Below are 20,205 nucleotides of genomic sequence, written 5' to 3'. Positions count from 1 at the left end.
CTGGAGTGTGGCACGTGTGTGGAAAGGAAAAGGCTGAAGACGCGGGAGCGGCTGGACTGGGGAAGGCCCTGGGATGCTGCACTGAGGACTCAGACTTGACGTAAAGAGCTGGGAATGTACAACTCGCAGAGGAGTCGAAAGGCATCAAAAACTCTGCGATGATAAAAGCAATAGCGGTACACAAGTTATTTGTAATGTATTTCCAACACTTTGTGAAAATAATTTCCCTACCCACTTTTTCCATTTTTTTTTCTTAATGAGTTATCCATGTATGAATGGTAGCTACCTTTAAAAAACTTTTTATTTTCACAGAACATCTTTCATACAGTTTCCCCAACGGTAACATCCAACAAAACTACAGTATACTATCACAACTGAGAAACTGACATTGAAAACAATCCACTGACCTTCTTCAGACTTTATCAGTTTTACTTACACTCGGGTGTGGGTATGGGGGGCAGGGCGGTGTGTGTGTGTATATGTAACTGTATCCCGTGTGTAGACTGGTGTGCCATGACCACAGTCAAGATACAGAACAATTCCACTCTATGGATCCTGCATGCCTACCCATGCACTATCCACGGACCACGGAGGGGAGAGTCCCTCACTCTCCAACCCCTGGGAACCACTAATCTGTTCTTTCTACAATTTTATTTTAAGACCATTATGTACATGGAATCACACAGTATGTAGTCTTTTGATACTGACTTTTTTCACTCAGCACAATGTCCTTTTGTGCCAATCCACCCAAGTTGTGGCTGGTATCAGTAGTTCATTCCCTCTTTTTGTTGGGTAATATTCTGTTGTACGCATGTGTCACAATTTAAACATTCACACACTGAAGGACATTAGAGTTTTTCTAGTTGTTGGCTATTATGAACATTTATGTACAGGTTTTATGGGAACATAATTTTTCACTTCTCTAGTACAAATGCCCAAGGGTGCAACTGCTGGGTCATATGGTCACACTTGTTTAGTTGTGTACCATCACACTCTTTTCCAGACTGCCTGTAGCACTCTATACCCCCACCAGTGACCAGTGCCAGAATTTGGTGGTATCATTACTTTTCATCTTAGCCATTCAAAAAAAATTGCCATCTGTAGGTCACCTTCTGTGACAAACCTGTTCATGTCTTTTATTTTTGTTTTTGGATTGTTTGAGGTTTTTTTTGACTGTTGAGTTTCAGAGTTCTTTATACATTAGGTACACAGACTTTGTCAGAGACGTGGTTTGCAAATATTTTCTACCAAATATTTGATTTGAATAGCCACTTCACAAAAGCAAGTATGTGGATGGCAAATAAGCACATGAAAAGATGCTCAACATGATGGGTCATTAGGGAAACACAAATGAAACCCACATGAGATAGAACCATACTCGTGGTAGAACGGCTAAAACTAAAGACAACCATTGCAAATTTTAGCAGTTTCTTAAAAGGTAAAATGCCCTAACATGTGATCCAACTATTCACGGACAAATGTTCCGTGGACAAACTTTATTTCCAACAGCCCAAACTAACACAGCTCAATGTCCATCAGTAGGTAAATGGATAAACAGACTGGGGTAGATTTAGATGATCAGATACTAACTACATGGCAATAAAAAGGAATAAATTCTTGATACATGCAACAGCATGGATGAATCTGAAAAAAATTATGTTGACTGAAAGAAAACAGAACCTTCCCCCCCCCCGCCAAAAAAGAGAAGTATATACTTTGTGATTCCACTTATAGAAAACTCTAGTAATATAAACTGACCTACAGTGACAGCATGCCAGAGGTTGTTTGTGGAGAGGGTGGTGGGATGGAGGAGAGGGCTTACAAGTGGACACGAGCACACTTTTGTGGGTGATGGATACGTTCACTATCTTGTTGTGGTAATGGCTATTTATACGGGTTAAATCTCATCAAATTATATACCATCTGTGCAATTTATTGTACGTCAATTATAGCGCAGTAAATCTGTTAACACCAAAACAATAGAATGCAAGCCTTTTAGGTGGTGCCTCAGAAAGACTACAAAATTTCCAAATAAAAACTGGCTTAAAAATCAGGCCCCTAAGTATTTTAACTACATGATAGTAAACACCTAATCTGAAAACAGCCGAAACTATGATTCAAGTTGTTTTTTAGTTCATTGACGTAACAACATAGTTTGAGACAAGTGTATGTCTATGACAAATCAGAGATTCTTTTGCTTTTAAACTCTTCCTTACTTTTGTCCAGTGATGATGGACATCCATTGTTCCTAGCATCACATGGCCCACTGCACTCATCCCGGAGCGGTCTGTAAATATTATTGTACATCCTGATGATAAAAACACAAACCCTTTGGTCACTGTCCAGAGATGCTTCATTCACCACTGTGCAAATAATTACTTAAACTTAGCATACAAATTCAGGATTAAATTAGGTAGAAGCTTAAAGGCTAATTTTATGTTGCTGTTTTATTCAAAGGAACACATTTAAAAATTCAGCTGTGATATGGTCACATCTGTAAGGATTTTTAACACTTAGTTTTCCTCCACAAGTTACAGATGTGTATAGCAGCTGTGTGATATTTGAAAAGAAAATGGAAATTGTTTACCTTTTGCATTTTTAAGTGTTTCCAAGTTCTGCTGTGCCAGGCGGCCTAAACTGTGAAGCTGGCTACAGCGATGGGCGATGCCCCAGCCCCTCTGCCACCTAGGACACCAGAGCACAAAGGCACGTTAGCAGCAGGCATCCCTGAGGCAAGAGCTGTGCATTCACCCCAGCTGCTTAATTCCTGTGAAAGACAGAGAATTAATTCCTGCGAATGCTTTTTTCAAGTAGTCGTGTTTTCCAACTGGCTCATTATCTTATAAAACAACCAAATGGAAAATGAATGGTTGGCCAGAGGGTAAAAATATTACTACTATGTTCAGGTACCCAAAGATTTAAAACAAGCAAATACAGGGGCATCTGAGTGGCTCAGTTGGTTGAATGTCTGACTCTTGATTTTGCCTCAGGTCACAGTCCCAGGGTCATGGGATAGAGCTCCAAGTCTAGGTCTACACTGAGTGTGGAGCCTACTTAAGATTCTCTCTCTCTGCCCCTCTCCATTCACCCTCTCTCTCTCTCTTTAAAATAAAATAAAATAAAATAAAATAAAACAAACAAATAAATCAAGCAAATACAGTATGCTGTTTCTATTTTAAAATAAGGGAATGAGGGGCCCCTGGGTGGCTCAGTTGGTTAAGCATCGGACTTTTGATTTCAGCACAGGTCATGGGTCATTCTTGCTCTCAAAATAAAGTTAAAAAAAGAAAAAAAAAAGAAAAAGAAGAGAATGAAATAGGAAACACTTAAAAAAAATCTTTTCCATCTCCATATCACTCAAAGATGATGATTTTGTTTTAGATTTAAGTTTTTTTTTTTTTTTTAATTTATTTATTTGAGAGAGAGAGAGCAAGAGAGCAGATGGGAGAGATGGAGAGACAGAATCCTAGGCAGGCTCCTTACAGTCAGTGCAGAGCACAATGTGGGGCTCGAACTCATGCTCCATGATATCATGACCTAAGCCAAATTCGGACACTTAACTGACTGAGCCACCTGGGGGCCTCTGGATTTAAGTTCTAATTAGGAATTCCAGTTAGGTTTATCAGATTCTTTTTATCTTATTCTGGACTAAGTGATTTTTATGACATGTGATCTACTTATTTTATAAATGAACACTAAATCTTAGTGACAAGATGGAACCTGATGTTCACATGATGTTACAGAGGCACTGGTGTGCAAATGTAATATGTAAATATATTATTATTATATAATAATATATATTATATGGCACTGATCTTTAGCAGTGTCTGAACACCCACCCACCTGTGAATTCTAATTCCGTGGCTTACTAGCTCTGTGACCTTGAACAAGTTGCTTCTGTCCTTACTAAGCTTTCCTTTCCATACATGCAAAGTGGGATCACCTCACATGCAAAGTGGGATCACCTCCTCCAGCACAGCATAAATCATGGGGAGAATATATGTGAAGGAGTAAGACTCTCAAAACACGTGCTCAAAAAACTTAGGTTCCTTCTTCACCCTATCACTGATTCTGATGAAAGTCATTTCTGTTAAGATTAAACCAATTTTCAAAAATTTTCCTTTAGCCCACAGTTGAAGAAGATATCATTTCAAATAAAATTAACACTGTGATAGAGCTACTAAATACAGTTCCTATTAACAAAGGGTCTTTCGGGGCGCCTGGGTGGCGCAGTCGGTTAAGCGTCCGACTTCAGCCAGGTCACGATCTCGCAGTCCGGGAGTTCGAGCCCCGCGTCGGGCTCTGGGCTGATGGCTCAGAGCCTGGAGCCTGTTTCCGATTCTGTGTCTCCCTCTCTCTCTGCCCCTCCCCCGTTCATGCTCTGTCTCTCTCTGTCCCAAAAATAAATAAACGTTGAAAAAAAAAATTAAAAAAAACAAAAAAAAACAAAAAAAAACAAAGGGTCTTTCACACAGGCTGAATAGTTAGAAACGTCATTGGTTGCAATGTCTCCATCTTTTGGAGGTTTGGGTAATTTTCTAATAGTGGAAAGCCATCATGCCCATGGTCCTCAAGTGTTTCGGTCTCAGAACGCTTTTGCACTCTGAAAAATGGAGAACCCCCAAGAGCTTTTGTTTATGTGGCTTATATTTATTGACATTTACCATGGTAAAAATCAAAGCTGAGAAATTTCTACACCATATTGTAACATAATGCTTGTTTCTTTTTATGTTTAAGAAATCCTTAAAAAAAATCCTTTTATTTTCCTAATCCCAGTCTCTTTGATAGATCATTTTAGAATTTGCACTAGAAAAAGTTACTTTTATGTACAGGAATTTATTTTACAAACTTTTAAAAGGGATCTTGTTATTTGGTTGGAGCTAGAAAAGTCCGTGCTACTAGATTGTGGAATTGGAAGAATGCCCTATAAACAAAGCAGGGCCTAAAAATATTGACCTGATGATCAAAGAGCAGCTATCAGCACAAAACCCAACACCCCACATACCCCAAGTCCACATGTTTTCCTTGAAATCTGAATTCTCTTATAAAACTATGATTTGAAAAAAAAAACCCCAAACCCACTATGATTTGAACATACAAGAACAGAACATATACGTCTTATCAATACCGGGCAGGCACAAAGAAAAGGTGCTATTATGGTACCCAAAGAGTCATTTCAGTTCAAAAGAAGAAAAAGCATCCTGTTAATGAGGGTTGAAAACAACAAAGCAGGTTACAAGAAACAGTAATAGCAATGTCCAAGCTTCACACTGCACAAGTTTTTTTTTTTTTTAATATGAAATTTATTGTCAAATTGGTTTCCATATGACACCCAGCGCTCATCCCAACAGGTGCCCTCCTCAATACCCCTCACCCACCCTCCCCTCCCTCCCACCCCCCCATCAACCCTCAGTTTGTTCTCAGTTTTTAGGAGTCTCTTATGTTTCACAACAGTTTCTCAGAGTTCTCCTAATGGGGAGTCCTCCCTGGTGGGGAGTCCACCAGGCCCTGCCCTTTCTCTTCCTTACCATTTTAAACAGCTGTTAAATCTGTTTTTATAATAAACACCTACATGTATCTTTATGTACCTTGCAATTTCCAGGTTAATGAAAGCTTCTTTAAAAAGTCATGTTGGGGCGCCTGGGTGGCTCAGTCAGTCAGACTCTTGATTTCAGTTCAGGTCACAATCTCATGATCGTGAGATTGAGCCCCACATTGGGCTCTGGGCTGGGCATGGAGTCTGCATAAGATTCTCTCTCTCTTTGTCTCTCTCACTCTCCCTCGGCCCCTCCCTTGCTAGTGTGTGCTCTCTGTCTCAAAAAAATTATATATACATTTATAAAAGGTCATGTGGGGCGCCTGGGTGGCTCAGTCGGTTAAGCGGCCAACTTCAGCTCAGGTCATGATCTCGCGGTCCGTGAGTTCGAGCCCCACATCGGGCTCTGTGCTGACAGCTCAGAGCCTGAAGCCTGTTTCAGATTCTGTGTCTCCCTCTCTCTGACCTTCCCCCGTTCATGCTCTGTCTCTCTCTGTCTCAAAAATAAATAAACGTTAAAAAAAAAAATTTAAAAAAGGTCATGTTATAAAACATGGAACCAAGAATACAACACCCATTTTCTCTCTCCCTTCATTTTAAACTTGGATACTGATCTCACATGATAGAGGAAGAATTATTTTTTATATATTATATGCATATGGAATATTTTTCTTATAAACATTACTTTAAAAAATTAAACTGCTATGCTAAAAATGTCAGTATCTAAACTTTAGTTCAGTATCTAATGTCAGTATCTAAACTTTAGTTCACTGTTTTCAGCAAGAAATTGATCATTTTCTTACACAGATGAACATTTGACAATTTCTGAAAAAGATGACTGAAGATTATTTAGTAATCGGAATAATTAGATTAAAGATGCAAATATCTAACTGCTGGAAAGCTTGACCAATAGATAGCACCTGCTTACTCCCATCTCCAAATTAGGCTCTGCCTTTGTTACCTGATGTCCGAGAGCTGCAGCTGATTAGACAGGTCATCTTTTAGACGATCTAGTTCTTTTCTAAGTGGCAAACTGTTCTTCAGCTTTCTAACTGCACTTTTCCCATTGTTATCTAACCAGGATCTGGAAAGAAAAAACAGACATACACACTTTGTAATACTGACTATAATGCAAATATTTCTAGTACTAACAGATATAAGCACTACCATAAAGTAGCCCCAGTATTAAACTGAGTTTCCAACCAAGCCTTTACCAAATTATAAGCAAAACACCAGGTGGGGAAGAGTTGAGCAGAGCCCACAGTAGCAGAGTGGACGGGGCATGTGGTAAGGTGGAAGGAAAGGAGGTGGCAGTGAGCCCCAGGGGAGTAAATAGACAGGTATTTTTGGAGACTCTGGGGTAAAAACAAAAACAAAAACTGGACTGGTAAGGTCTGGCCACTGTGGGCCCTGGATAGAGCTATGGGGGAGTAAACACTGAGAGCTCAGGGAATTAATGATGAAGATTAAACTAAGGAAGGAGTTGGAGTCTACCCAGCTAGAACCCACAAAGTGATCTTTGCAAGTTCCTTCAGCCACGGGCATTGCCTTCTCAATGTCACCAGCACCATTAGCTGTGCCTTCTGAGTCTGACTCTTTCACCTTATTAGTTTGCCCATCTGCTCTGGTTAGAAGTGTAGCTCTGCCCTCTCACATGGACATGGCTGAGTGACGGGCTAGTGCAGCCTACTGAAAGGCGTAGCACATGTGACTGATTCTGAAGTATCCTGACGTTTGAAATCTTTATCCCATCTCTAGAAATCTAGCAACAGGTTTAGCATAATTAAAATTTAATTTTTTTATATACAAAGGAAGTTATTGAAACTAGAGTAGGATTTAAGAGGTGCTGGCAGAAGAGACATTTTAAAATGATCAAAGTTGACGGGGCGCCTGGGTGGCGCAGTCGGTTAAGCGTCCGACTTCAGCCAGGTCACGATCTCGCGGTCCGTGAGTTCGAGCCCCGCGTCGGGCTCTGGGCTCATGGCTCAGAGCCTGGAGCCTGTTTCCGATTCTGTGTCTCCCTCTCTCTCTGCCCCTCCCCCATTCATGCTCTGTCTCTCTCTGTCCCAAAAATAAATAAAAAATGAAAAAAAAAATTTATTAAAATGATCAAAGTTGATAATCTTGAAACCAATAAAATCTTTCTGCATTTGTCCAATGCCTGATACTGTGCTGTGCTGAGATATAAGGAAGATAAAGTCGCTGTGTAAAGGAAGACACACCTACTAAGGAATACAGAGATAAAAAATTAGGATAGATGAGCCTTTGTGAGAACAGAGGAAGAATGAATTCTGTCTGTAAGAGTCTGTGGAACAGGTGATATGTGACCTGGAACCTGAGAGACGTGTCAGATGTTTCCAGGCAGATTACTGTCAGGGGAAGGGCAAGCCAATCCTGCTAGTGCGCTGGGAACCGTGAGGCGAATCAATGTGCCCAGATCATATAATGCCCCAAGGGAGGGAAGTATGAGATGAGACTAGGGAGGAAGGTGGGAGGACTTGCACATTGGGAGAAGGAATTGGGACTTTATCCTCTAAGTAAAGGTATTCAACTTTTAATTAATTTTTAATTCACTAACTCTGTATAGTAATTAATAACTCTCCCTACTCCCTTTTTAAGAATATTGGTAAAAATTTTGTCATCGGTGCATAATGGGATAAATAAGAAAATAAATAAAAATATCTTATTTCACCTCACTATTATAAGCTATTGCATTATAAATTTTCAAGATTTTCCTCATTTATTAATGTTATTCAACTTATTTTAAATCATATAAGAGAAAGCATGATTTGTTGACAAATGAATCATCAAAGAGCATGCCACATTTCGTTGGAGACAAAATGTCTTAAAATGTAGGCTGAAATATAATCTTATGACTATATGCTCATGACCTGACTTTTGGAATTCTTACATTTAGTGTATAAAAATAAGCTGGTCTAGTTTAACAGTTTTTCTGTTTTGTTTCTAAACACGGAGATAGAAATGAAGCTTCTAAACATAGTATTTACCACATACATGTAGATAAAGATACATGTTTCCTAGCCTCAGCCATGAGGGGTTTGGGAGGTACGGAGCACATCTATCCGCCCCAGACCTCAGATTCTACAAACCATTCCTTACTAAAAAGAACGAGAGCTTCCTGGCCAAATGGCTGAATCAGACATTGGGGCACAGACAGTCCAGATGAGCCTGGAACGACTTAATGAATCAGAAAGCAAAACTTCCCAAGGAACGATAGGGACATAGGAGCCAGCTTGAAGGGACGATGAAATTAGAAAATTGTTATGTGGATGCTATCATTTAATATGTGATTTAGGCAAGAATCATCAATGAAGATTAGGGCTAAGGGGTAAGAATGCAGTGAGTAAAAGGATATCTAAATAGCTGTATCTCTTCAAAAGCAACTAACTGAAAGGAAAACTTTACTATGGAAAAACAGAGGTAATCATCTTACTCATTTTTTTTTTTCTTTAGTGCACTGGTTGGACCCTCTAAGACATGTAAGTTATAAAGGGGGACAGCAGTCTTGTGGCTGGCCAGCTTGTTTCTCCTCTCATCTGCTTTCTATTTTTCAAAAATTCCCCCAAACATGTCTCTTGCTGACATTCCTTTGCTTTCTCTCACCAACCTCCATGAACTTTCATAAATTCCTAAGGATCTGCAGGCTACCAAAGAGAAATGCTTCTCTGGATAATGCATGAGTTATTAAGGGGAATGACAGGATAAAATTGAATATGTAGGTTAGGGGGAATACAGAATCTAGGATGCAGGGAAGAGAAACCAACAGCACCAGATCCTTTAGGAAGTTACAATCTAGGAGAAAGTAGCAACGCAGATTTCCATTAAGTATTTTTGAATGATCTTTTTCTCCCCTAAGTAAGAACTATGAAAACAAACTGGAATAAGTCAAGAGCTACATTTACTTTAAAACTTGTCTGGACATACCCTCCCCCTAACTTCTGTCCTATGACTGGCCAGTGTACTTTTTCAGTATCTCTTTTTGAGAGATACAGTCTGTAGAATAATTTCTGTAAGTGTTTCATTTCCTCCATTACCTTATTACCTCATGAGGGAAAGATAAGTCATCCCTTACCTAATGTTGTTTTAAATTCAAACTTCAGATTTCAATTTCATCTCAGGAGATCACTAGACAACCTACATTTTCACTATGCAAATTAAACCATAAGGCAAAGAGAAAAGTGTATCTTCTTGTCCAATATGGAGACACATGGTTATCCTGACTGTCCATATTCTAGAACTAAGAGACAGAATTCTATGTTATTCTCTGGATGGATTTAAAAAGGACATTAAGGGCACCTGGTGGCTCAGTCAGTTAAATATCCGAGTCTTAATTTAGGCTCAGTACATAATCTCGTGGTTTGGGAGTTCAAGCCCTGCCTGCTCCCCTGCTGACGGTGCAGCGCCCACCTGGGATATTTCTCTCTCTCTTCCCCCTTCCCCCCTTTATCTGCCCCTCCCCTGCTCATGAGCTCGCTCTCAAAATAAAAAAACATTTAAAAAATGTTAAAAAACCAAAAAGGACAATTAATGCCTGAATTTGCCATAAAAATAATTTAAATTCTTAATTTTACAATCATAGTCATTTGTAAAATTTGAACACTTGATTTTTAATGGGGAAAAGTCCATTCAAATTATTATTGAGATTAAAGAGCCATCTTATATTTATTCTATAATAAAATACAGTTAAACCATACTTTAAATTTTTTTAAACATTTATTTTTGAGAGAGAGAGAGTGTGTGTGGGGGGAGGGAGGGTGGGGGACGCACAGAGAGAGAGGGAGACACAGAATCCGAAGAAGGCTCCAGGCTCTGAGCTGTCAGCACACAATCCACGCGGGGTTGAACTCACAAACCGCCCACATCAGACGCTTAACCAAGTAAGCCACCCAGGTGCCCCTAAACCATACTTTTTTTTTTTAACTTGAAAAAACTTTTTTTAAATGTTTGTTTATTTTTGAGACAAAGAGCATGAGCAGGGGAGCACAGAGAGAGAGGGAGACACAGAATCTGAAACAGGCTCCAGGCTCTGAGTTGTCAGCACAGAGCCTGATGCCAGGTTCGAACCCACAAACTGTGAGATCATGACCTGAGCTGAAGTCGGAAACTTAACTGACTGAGCCACCCAGGCGTCCCCGCAAACCATACTTTTTAAACTTTACTACTCAAGAACTTTAAGAAATGTTGAAATTTCTTATTATAAAAATTTATCAAAAATGAAATAATCCAAATAAATAGTATTCATGAATATATATTTTTAAAAATAGTAATAGTTTTGTGTTTAAAACTTTATTGAGGCACTAAAAACCATAAGATGCCTCGGAATACACCAAAGCAAAGAGGTGAAAGACCTATACTCAGAAAATTATAAAACACTGATGAAAGAAATTGAAGATGACAGAAAGAAATGGAAAAAAAACCATTCCATGCTTATGGATTCAAAGAACAAATATTGTTTAAAATTTTTTTAAATTTATTTTTGAGACAGAGAGAGACAGAGCGCAAGCGGGGGAGGGGCAGAGAGAGAGGGAGACACAAAATCCGAAAGAGGCTCCAGGCTCCGACCTGTCAGCACAGAGCCTGATGCAGGGCTCGAACTCACGGACCACAAGATCATAACCTGAGCCGAAGTCGAACGCTTAACCAACTGAGCCACCCAGGCGCCCTTTTTTAAAATTTAATTTAATTTTTTTTTGAAGAACAAATATTGTTAACATGTCTATATTACCCAAAGCAGTCTACACATTTAATACAATCCCTATCTAAATACCACTGGGCATTTTTCACAGAGCTAGAACAAACAATCCTAAAATTTATATGGAATGACAAAAGACCCAAATAGCCAAAGCAATCTTGAAAAGGAAAAGCAAAACTGGAAGCATCACACTTTTGAACTTCAGGTTATATACGGAGCTGTAGTCATTGATACAATATGGTAGTGGCACAAAAACAGACACATGGATCAGTGGAACAGAACAGAACAGAAAGCCCACAAGTGGACCCACAAATATATGGCCAGCTAATCTTTGACAAAGCAGGAAAGAATATCCAATGGATAAAAGGACAGTCTCTTCAACAAATGGTCCTGGGATAACTGGACAGTGACATGCAGAAGAATGAAACTGGACCACTTTCCTACACCAGACACAAAAATAAATTCAAAATGGATTTAAGACCTAAGTGTGAAATAGGAAACCATTAAAATCCTAGAGGAGAACACAAGCAGTAACCTCTTTGACCTCGCCCATAGCAACTTCTTACTAGATATGTCTCCTGAGGCAAGGGAAACAAAAGCAAAAATGAACCATTGAGACCTCATCAAAATAAAAAGCTTCTGCACAGCAGAGGAAACAATCAACAAAACTAAAAGGCAACCTACAGAATGGGAGAAGACATTTGCAAATGGCATACCTGATAAAGGGTTAGTATCCAAAATCTACACAGAACTTCTCAAACTCAACACCCAAAAATAAATAGTCCACTTAAGAAACGGGCAGAAGACATCAATAGACATTTCTCCAAAAAAGACACACAGATGACCAACAGACACATGAAAAGATGCTCAACATCACTTACCATCTGGGAAGTGCAAATCAAAACTACAATGAGATATCGCCTCACACCTGTCCATATGGCTAAACGTAACAACACAAGAAACAACAGGTGTTGGTGAGGATGAGAAAGGGAAACCCTCTTGCCCTGTTGGTAGGAATGCCAATTGGGGCAGCCACTATGGAAAACAGTAAGGAGTTTCCTCAAACAGTTAAAAACAGAACTACTCTACAATCTAGCAATTGCATTACTAGGTATTTACCTAAAGAATCCAAACAATACTAATTTGAAGAGATACATGCACCTTGATGTTTATAGCAGCATTATCAACAATAGTCAAATTTTGGAAAGATCCCAAGTGTCCATTGACTGGTGAATGGGTTAAGAAGCCATGGTGTAGTGGGGGAGCCTGGGTGGCTCAGTCAGTTAAGCATCAGACCTCGGCTCAGGTTATGATATCCTGATTTGTGAGTTCAAGACCTGCATTGGGCTCTGGGCTGACAGCTAGGAGCCTGAAGCCTGCTTCAGATTCTCTGTCTCCCTCTCCCTGCCCCACCCCCGCTCACATGCATGCTCTCTCAAAAATAAAAATTAAAAAGAAGAAGAAGAAGAAGAAGACGACGACGACATAGTGTAGGGGCACCTGGGTGGCTCAGTCAGTTAAGCATTGGACTGTTGATTTTGGTTCAGGTCATGATCTCACTGTCTGTGGGATCAAGCCCCATGTCCGGCTCTGTGCTGACAGTGCAGAGCCTGCTTGGGATCCTCTCTCTCTGCCCCTCCCCTGCTTGTGCTCTCTCTCTCTCAAAATAAATAAATAAACTTAAAAAAAAAAGGAAGACGTTGTGTACACACACACACACACACACACACACACACACACACACACTGGAATATTATTTAGCCATAAGAAAGAATGAAATCTTGCCATTTACAATGATGTAGATGGAGCTAGAGAGTGTAATGCTAAGTGAAATAAGTCAGTCAGAGAAAGACAAATCACTCATATGTGGAATTTAAGAAACAAAATAAATGATCATAGGGGGGAAAAAAGAGGAAAACCAAGAAACAGACTCTTAACTACACAGAACAAACTGATGGTTACCAGAGAGTTAAATAGGTGACAGGGATTAAGGAGGGCACTTGTCATGAGCACTGGGTGTTGCATGGAAGTACCAAATCGCTACATTGTACACCTGAAACTACTATTACACTGTTAACTGGAATTTAAATTAAAAAATAAATAAAAATAAAAGTTTTACTGAAATGTAATACACACACCATGCATGTTGTGTATATTCTCAGAGCTGTGCAATCACCAGTACAATCAATTTGGGGATACTTTCATCACCCTAGTAAGAAACACGTAGCAGGGCGCCTGGGTGGCTCAGTCGGTTAAGCATCCAACTCTTGATTTCAGCTCAGGTCATGATCCTACGGCTCCTGAATTCGAGCCCTGCATGGGGCTCTGTGCTGACAGTGCCGAGCTTACTTGGGAATCTCTCTCTCTCCCTCTCTCTCTGCTCTTCCCCTGCTCTAAATAAATAAATAAACTCAAAAAAGAAAAAGAAATCATGTACCTATTAGCAGTTACTTCAATACTCACTTCCACCTCTAAGCAACCACTAATCTACTTCCTGTGTCACAGATTTGTCAATTCTATACACTTTACATAGATGGAAGCATTCAATATGTGGTCCACTGTGACTGCTTCTTTCTCTTAGCATAATGTTCTCAAAGTTCATCCATGCTGTAGCATGTATGAGTACTTCCTTTGTTTTTAGGGCCAAGTACTATTTTCACTGTATGAATATACCACATTTCGCTTAACCATTCATCCATTGATGGACCTTTGGGTTATTTCCACTTTTTTGGTGATTATGAATAATGCTGCCATGAACAAGTTTTTATGTAGACGTGCTTTTTTCTACATCCTTCCCAATACTTGCTATTTTCTTTCGATTATAACCATCCTAGGCTATGAAGTGTTATCTCATGGTAGTTAATTTACTTGTTAGACCTTGCCTTGGTTCCAAAAATGATTTCATTATACTTATAATAATAAATATGAAACATGTATTGTTATAAGATCCAGGGAAAGAGAAAAAACGCTGGTAATGAAATGAAGCCACAGGGAAGTAGTATATAAAAATGAATACAGGAATATCATGTACAGGGTCTAAACTTAGACTGCAGACTGAAGACAACTGGTTTAGTTCTTAGGCTAATGATTCTTTTGAGATATAAATATTTTAGTAACTCAAGAGAAGTTCAGTTTTTCATGGATACAAGAGGATGAAAAGGACAGCCATGATCCAAATCGCAGTAAAGTTAAAATGGCATAAATTTCAAACTCCTAGGCCTCAAACTACATGGAACTACATGACATTTACACCACAGCTTTTCAAACTTCTCTGATGGCAACCCACAGTAAGAAATTTTAAATGGCGACTCAGTATACACACATACGCATATACATATATGTTTACACAGAACTCAAACGAGTATTTTGAGAAACGTTGAAATTTACTGAAAATATATATTTAAAAAATGTTTAAAAGGAAGAACACAAAGCAACTTTGCTGGTCCCAAATCACTAAACTGTGTCATTACTTGTTATTTGAAAAACACTGACTTAGCCTGTAAACAAGGGGAAGAATAAATAAAGGCATGATAGGAGTTAAAATTTCCAAACGTTCTATAGAAATAATTCCAATGTTATAGTTGTCCAAGGTGCCATTTCGTGGACAAAGATTGATTTACAACTTAGACACTGAAGGTAAAAAAAAAAAAACAAAAACAAAAAAAAAAACAAACAAACAAAAAAAAACAACTACTTGAGCAAAATTCGAATGGAGAAAACAGAAGTCTGACATTTATTGGTCTTCCAGTATCTGATAGAATAGCATTTCAATGATCCTTCTACAGTTTATGTTTTCTCAATGGGAAAGATATTACATATGGGATTACTTTATTTTGTTTTCAAAGTTTATTTATTTTGAGAGAGAGGGAGGGAGAGAAAGAGAGAGGGACAGAGAGAGAGGAAGACAGTGAGAATCTCAAGCAGGTTCTGCACTGTCAGCATGCAGACTGATGCGGGGCTCGATCCCATGAACTGTGAGATTATGACCTTAGCTGAAATCAAGAATTGGACACTTAACCGACTGAGCCACCCAGGTGCCCTGGGATTATTTTGTTTAGACATAAATGGATCCTGTTGGCTCCTTCCAAATACAAATTATATAATTAAAATCCATTTTTGTTATAACAGTATTTGATAATCAGAGAATATATTCAAAATATGAACATACTAAAATCTACAACATGGAGTGGCATTTCCTAATCTTTTTGAGACTCGTAAATTCCTGTTACAGTATATAATTAAAGAAAACTCCTGAGGTATTAAAATTTTAATTTTATTCTTTTTTATGGTTATACAGTAAAATGAGTTTGAAGTAAGCTAAAGCATAGTTTGTTGAGAAATTCAGAATTACACAGCATGTCCTAAAATGTGGATTGAAATGCAGTTACCAGATGTAGTATGAAAACAAATTAAATGGAACTTTTATGACCTGATAATTCTTCTATTTAAAAAGCAATCCCAACTGATTTATTTTCACAATTTCTGTGTTTTATTTCATAATAGTAAGAGACTACTTCAGTCTGCACTTCTCAACAAAAACAGAATTATTGAAAAAATTAAGTCTAAACTAAATAACATTGCTGCTATATCTTCTCTTTTTAATATTATATCCTAAAATATTAGAAGTATCTTAATGTGCTTTCCAAAATGAATTTGAATCAAGTGAATATAATTTATAAATCAAGTGAAGATCAGTTTGATGTAAATTTGATGCTCCTTCTGACCATATAATTCAGCATGTGCTCTGATTCTTCTTCTGCAACCTACATACATAAGATGAAATTAAACAATACAAGAATACAAACAAAAACTTAAACTGCAGAATGGCCAAAATGACCATGGTGGCCAATAAGTTTTGGTTGAGTTATAGGCACCCTAAATCTTATCAAGTGTTGTCACACAGTTAATGAGTTGAAAGCTTTAAAATGGTTCAACAATTTTGTAATTATGTTTAAATTAATTACTAATTTATTTTTTTTTATTTTTCAATATATGAAGTTTATTCTCAAATTGGTTTCCATACAACACCCAGTGCTCATCCCAAAAGGTGCCCTCCTCAATACCCATCACCCACCCTCCCCTCCCTCCCATCAACCCTCAGTTTCTTCTCAGTTTTTAAGAGTCTCTTAGCTTTGGCTCTCTTCCACTCTAACCTCTTTTTTTTTTTCCTTCCCCTCCCCCATGGGTTTCTGTTAAGTTTCTCAGGATCCACATAAGAGTGAAAACATATGGTATCTGTCTTCCTCTGTATGGCTTATTTCACTTAGCATCACACTCTCCAGTTCCATCCACGTTGCTACAAAGGGCCATATTTCGTTCTTTCTCATTGCCCTGTGGTACTCCATTGTGTATATAAACCACAATTTCTTTATCGATTCATCAGTGGATGGACATTTAGGCTCTTTCCATAATTTGGCTATTGTTGAGAGTGCTGCTGTAAACATTGGGGTGCAAGTGCCCCTATGCATCAGTACTCCTGAATCCCTTGGGTAAATTCCTAGCAGTGCTATTGCTGGGTCATAGGGTAGGTCTATTTTTAATTTTCTGAGGAACCTCCACATGTTTTCCAGAGTGGCTGCACCCATTTGCATTCCCACCAACAGTGCAAGAGGGTTCCCGTTTCTCCACATCCTCGCCAGCATCTATAGTCTCCTGATTTGTTCATTTTGGCCACTCTGACTGGCATGAGGTGATATCTGAGTGTGGTTTTGATTTGTATTTCCCTGATGAGGAACGACGTTGAGCATCTTTTCATGTGCCTGTTGGCCATCCGGATGTCTTCTTTAGAGAAGTGTCTATTCATGTTTTCTGCCCATTTCTTCACTGGGTTATTTGTTTTTCGGGTGTGGAGTTTGGTGTGCACTTTATAGATTTTGGATACTAGCCCTTTGTCCAATATGTCATTTGCAAATATCTTTTCCCATTCTGTTAGTTGCCTTTTAGTTTTGTTGGTTGTTTCCTTTGCTGTGCAGAAGCTTTTTATCTTCATAAGGTCCCAGTAATTCATTTTTGCTTTTAATTCCCTTGCCTTTGGGGATGTGTTGAGTAAGAGATTGCTATGGCTGAGGTCAGAGAGGTCTTTTCCTGCTTTCTCCTCTAGGGTTTTGATGGTTTCCTGTCTCACATTCCTTTATCCATTTTGAGTTTATTTTTGCTAATGGTGTGAGAAAGTGGTCTAGTTTCAACCTTCTGCATGTTGCTGTCCAGTTCTCCCAGCACCATTTGTTAAAGAGACTGCCTTTTTTCCATTGGATAGTCTTTCCTGCTTTGTCAAAGATGAGTTGGCCATACTTTTGTGGGTCTAGTTCTGGGGTTTCTATTCTATTCCATTGGTCTATGTGTCTGTTTTTGTGCCAATACCATGCTGTCTTGATGATTACAGCTTTGTAGTAGAGGCTAAAGTCTGGGATTGTGATGCCTCCTGCTTTGGTCTTCTTCAAAATTCCTTTGGCTATTCTGGGCCTTTTGTGGTTCCATATGAATTTTAGGATTGCTTGTTCTAGTTTCGAGAAGAATGCTGGTGCAATTTTGATTGGGATTGCATTGAATGTGTAGATAGCTTTGGGTAGTATTGATATTTTGACAATATTTATTCTTCCAATCCATGAGCAGGGAATGTCTTTCCATTTCTTTATCTCTTCTTCAATTACCTTCATAAGCTTTCTATAGTTTTCAGCATACAGATCTTTTACATCTTTGGTTAGATTTATTCCTAGGTATTTCATGCCTCTTGGTGTAACTGTGAATGGGATCAGTTTCTTTATTTGTCTTTCTGTTGCTTCATTGTTAGTGTATAAGAATGCAACTGATTTCTGTACATTGATATTGTATCCAGCAACTTTGCTAAATTCATGTATCAGTTCCAGCAGACTTTTGGTGGAGTCTATCGGATTTTCCATGTATAGTATCATGTCATCTGCAAAAAGTGAAAGCTTGACTTCATCTTTGCCAATTTTGATGCCTTTGATTTCCTTTCATTGTCTGATTGGTGATGCTAGAACTTCCAACACTATGTTAAATCACAGCAGTGAGAGTGGGCATCCTTGTCGTGTTCCTGATCTCAGGGAAAAAGCTCTCAGTTTTTCCCCATTGAGGATGATGTTAGCTGTGGGCTTTTCATAAATGGCTTTTATGATTTTTAAGTATGTTCCTTCTATCCCAACTTTCTCGAGGGTTTTTATTAAGAAAGGTTGCTGAATTTTGTCAAAGGCCTTTTTTGCATCGATTGACAGGATCATATGGTTCTTATCTTTTCTTTCATTAATGTGATGTATCACGTTGATTGATTTGCAAATGTTGAACCAGCCCTGCAGCCCAGGAATGAATCCCACTTGATCATGGTGAATAATTCTTCTTATATGCTGTTGAATTCGATTTGCTAGTATCTTATTGAGAATATTTGCATCCATATTCATCAGGGATATTGGCCTGTAGTTCTCTTTTTTTACTAGGTCTCTGTCTGGTTTAGGAATCAAAGTAATACTGGCTTCATAGAATGAGTCTGGAAGTTTTCCTTCCCTTTCTATTTCTTGGAATAGCTTGAGAAGGATAGGTATTATCTCTGCTTTAAACGTCTGGTAGAACTCCCCTGGGAAGCCATCTGGTCCTGGACTCTTATTTGTTGGGAGATTTTTGATAACCGATTCAATTTCTTCGCTGGCTATGGGTCTGTTCAAGCTTTCTACTTCCTCCTGATTGAGTTTTGGAAGCGTGTGGGTGTTTAGGAATTTTTCCATTTCTTCCAGGTTGTCCAGTTTGTTGGCATATAATTTTTCATAGTATTCCCTGATAATTGCTTGTATCTCTGAGGGATTGGTTGTAATAATTCCATTTTCATTCATGATTTTATCTATTTGGGTCATCTCCCGTTTTCTTTTTGAGAAGCCTGGCTAGAGGTTTATCAATTTTGTTTATTTTTTCAAAAAACCAACTCTTGGATTTCGTTGATCTGCTCTACTGTTTTTTTAGATTCTATATTGTTTATTTCTGCTCTGGTCTTTATTATTTCTCTTCTTCTGCTGGGTTTAGGCTGTCCTTGCTGTTGTGCTTCTATTTCCTTTAGGTGTGCTGTTAGATTTTGTATTTGGGATTTTTCTTGTTTCTTGAGATAGGCCTGGATTGCAATGTATTTTCCTCTCAGGACTGCCTTCGCTGCATCCCAAAGCATTTGGATTGTTGTATTTTCATTTTCGTTTGTTTCCATATATTTTTCAATTTCTTCTCTAATTGCCTGGTTGACCCACTCATTCTTTAGTAGGGTGTTCTTTAACCTCCATGCTTTTGGAGGTTTTCCAGACTTTTTCCTGTGGTTGATTTCAAGCTTCATAGCATTGTGGTCTGAAAGTATGCATGGTATGATTTCAATCTTGTATACTTATGAAGGGCTGTTTTGTGACCCAGTATGTGATCTTGGAGAATATTCCATGTGCACTCGAGAAGAAAGTATATTCTGTTGCTTTGGGATGCAGTGTTCTAAATATATCTGTCAAGTCCATCTGATCCAATGTATCATTCAGGGCCCTTGTTTCTTTATTGACCATGTGTCTAGATGATCTATCCATTTCTGTATGTGGAGTGTTAATGTCCCCTGTAATTACCACATTCTTATCAATAAGGTTGCTTATGTTTATGAGCAATTGTTTTATATATTTGGGGGCTCCCATATTCGGCGCATAGACATTTATAATTGTTAGCTCTTCCTGATGGATAGACCCTGTAATTATTATATAATGTGTTTCTTCATCTCTTGTTACAGCCTTTAATTTAAAGTCTAGTTTGTCTGATATAAGTATGGCTACTCCAGCTTTCTTTTGACTTCCAGTGGCATGATAAATAGTTCTCCATCCCCTCACTCTCAATATAAAAGTGTCCTCAGGTCTAAAATGAGTCTCCTGTAGACAGCAAATAGATGGGTCTTATTTTTTTATCCATTCTGATACCCTATGTCTTTTGGTTG

General features: G+C 38.5%; 1 protein-coding gene across 3 annotated transcripts in view; it reads right to left on the bottom strand.

Moving 5' to 3' along the window:
• Nucleotides 1-20,205, bottom strand: part of TCAIM (T cell activation inhibitor, mitochondrial) — a 77,803-nt gene that overhangs the window by 7,539 nt on the left and 50,059 nt on the right. For all 3 annotated transcript variants that reach the window (XM_043595928.1, XM_043595929.1, XM_043595930.1), the window contains exons 6-8: nt 6,498-6,620; nt 2,588-2,685; nt 2,217-2,308 (exon numbers count right to left, since the gene is read on the bottom strand). In XM_043595928.1, the coding sequence (XP_043451863.1) occupies nt 2,217-2,308; nt 2,588-2,685; nt 6,498-6,620 (313 nt within the window). The remainder of the gene's footprint in view (nt 1-2,216; nt 2,309-2,587; nt 2,686-6,497; nt 6,621-20,205) is intronic.

The sequence above is a fragment of the Prionailurus bengalensis genome, chromosome C2 (genome assembly GCF_016509475.1).
Source record: "Prionailurus bengalensis isolate Pbe53 chromosome C2, Fcat_Pben_1.1_paternal_pri, whole genome shotgun sequence".
NCBI classification, from domain to species: Eukaryota; Metazoa; Chordata; class Mammalia; order Carnivora; family Felidae; genus Prionailurus; species Prionailurus bengalensis.
The sequence above is the reverse complement of the archived record's forward strand: the minus strand, read 5'-3'. Positions and strand labels throughout refer to the sequence as shown.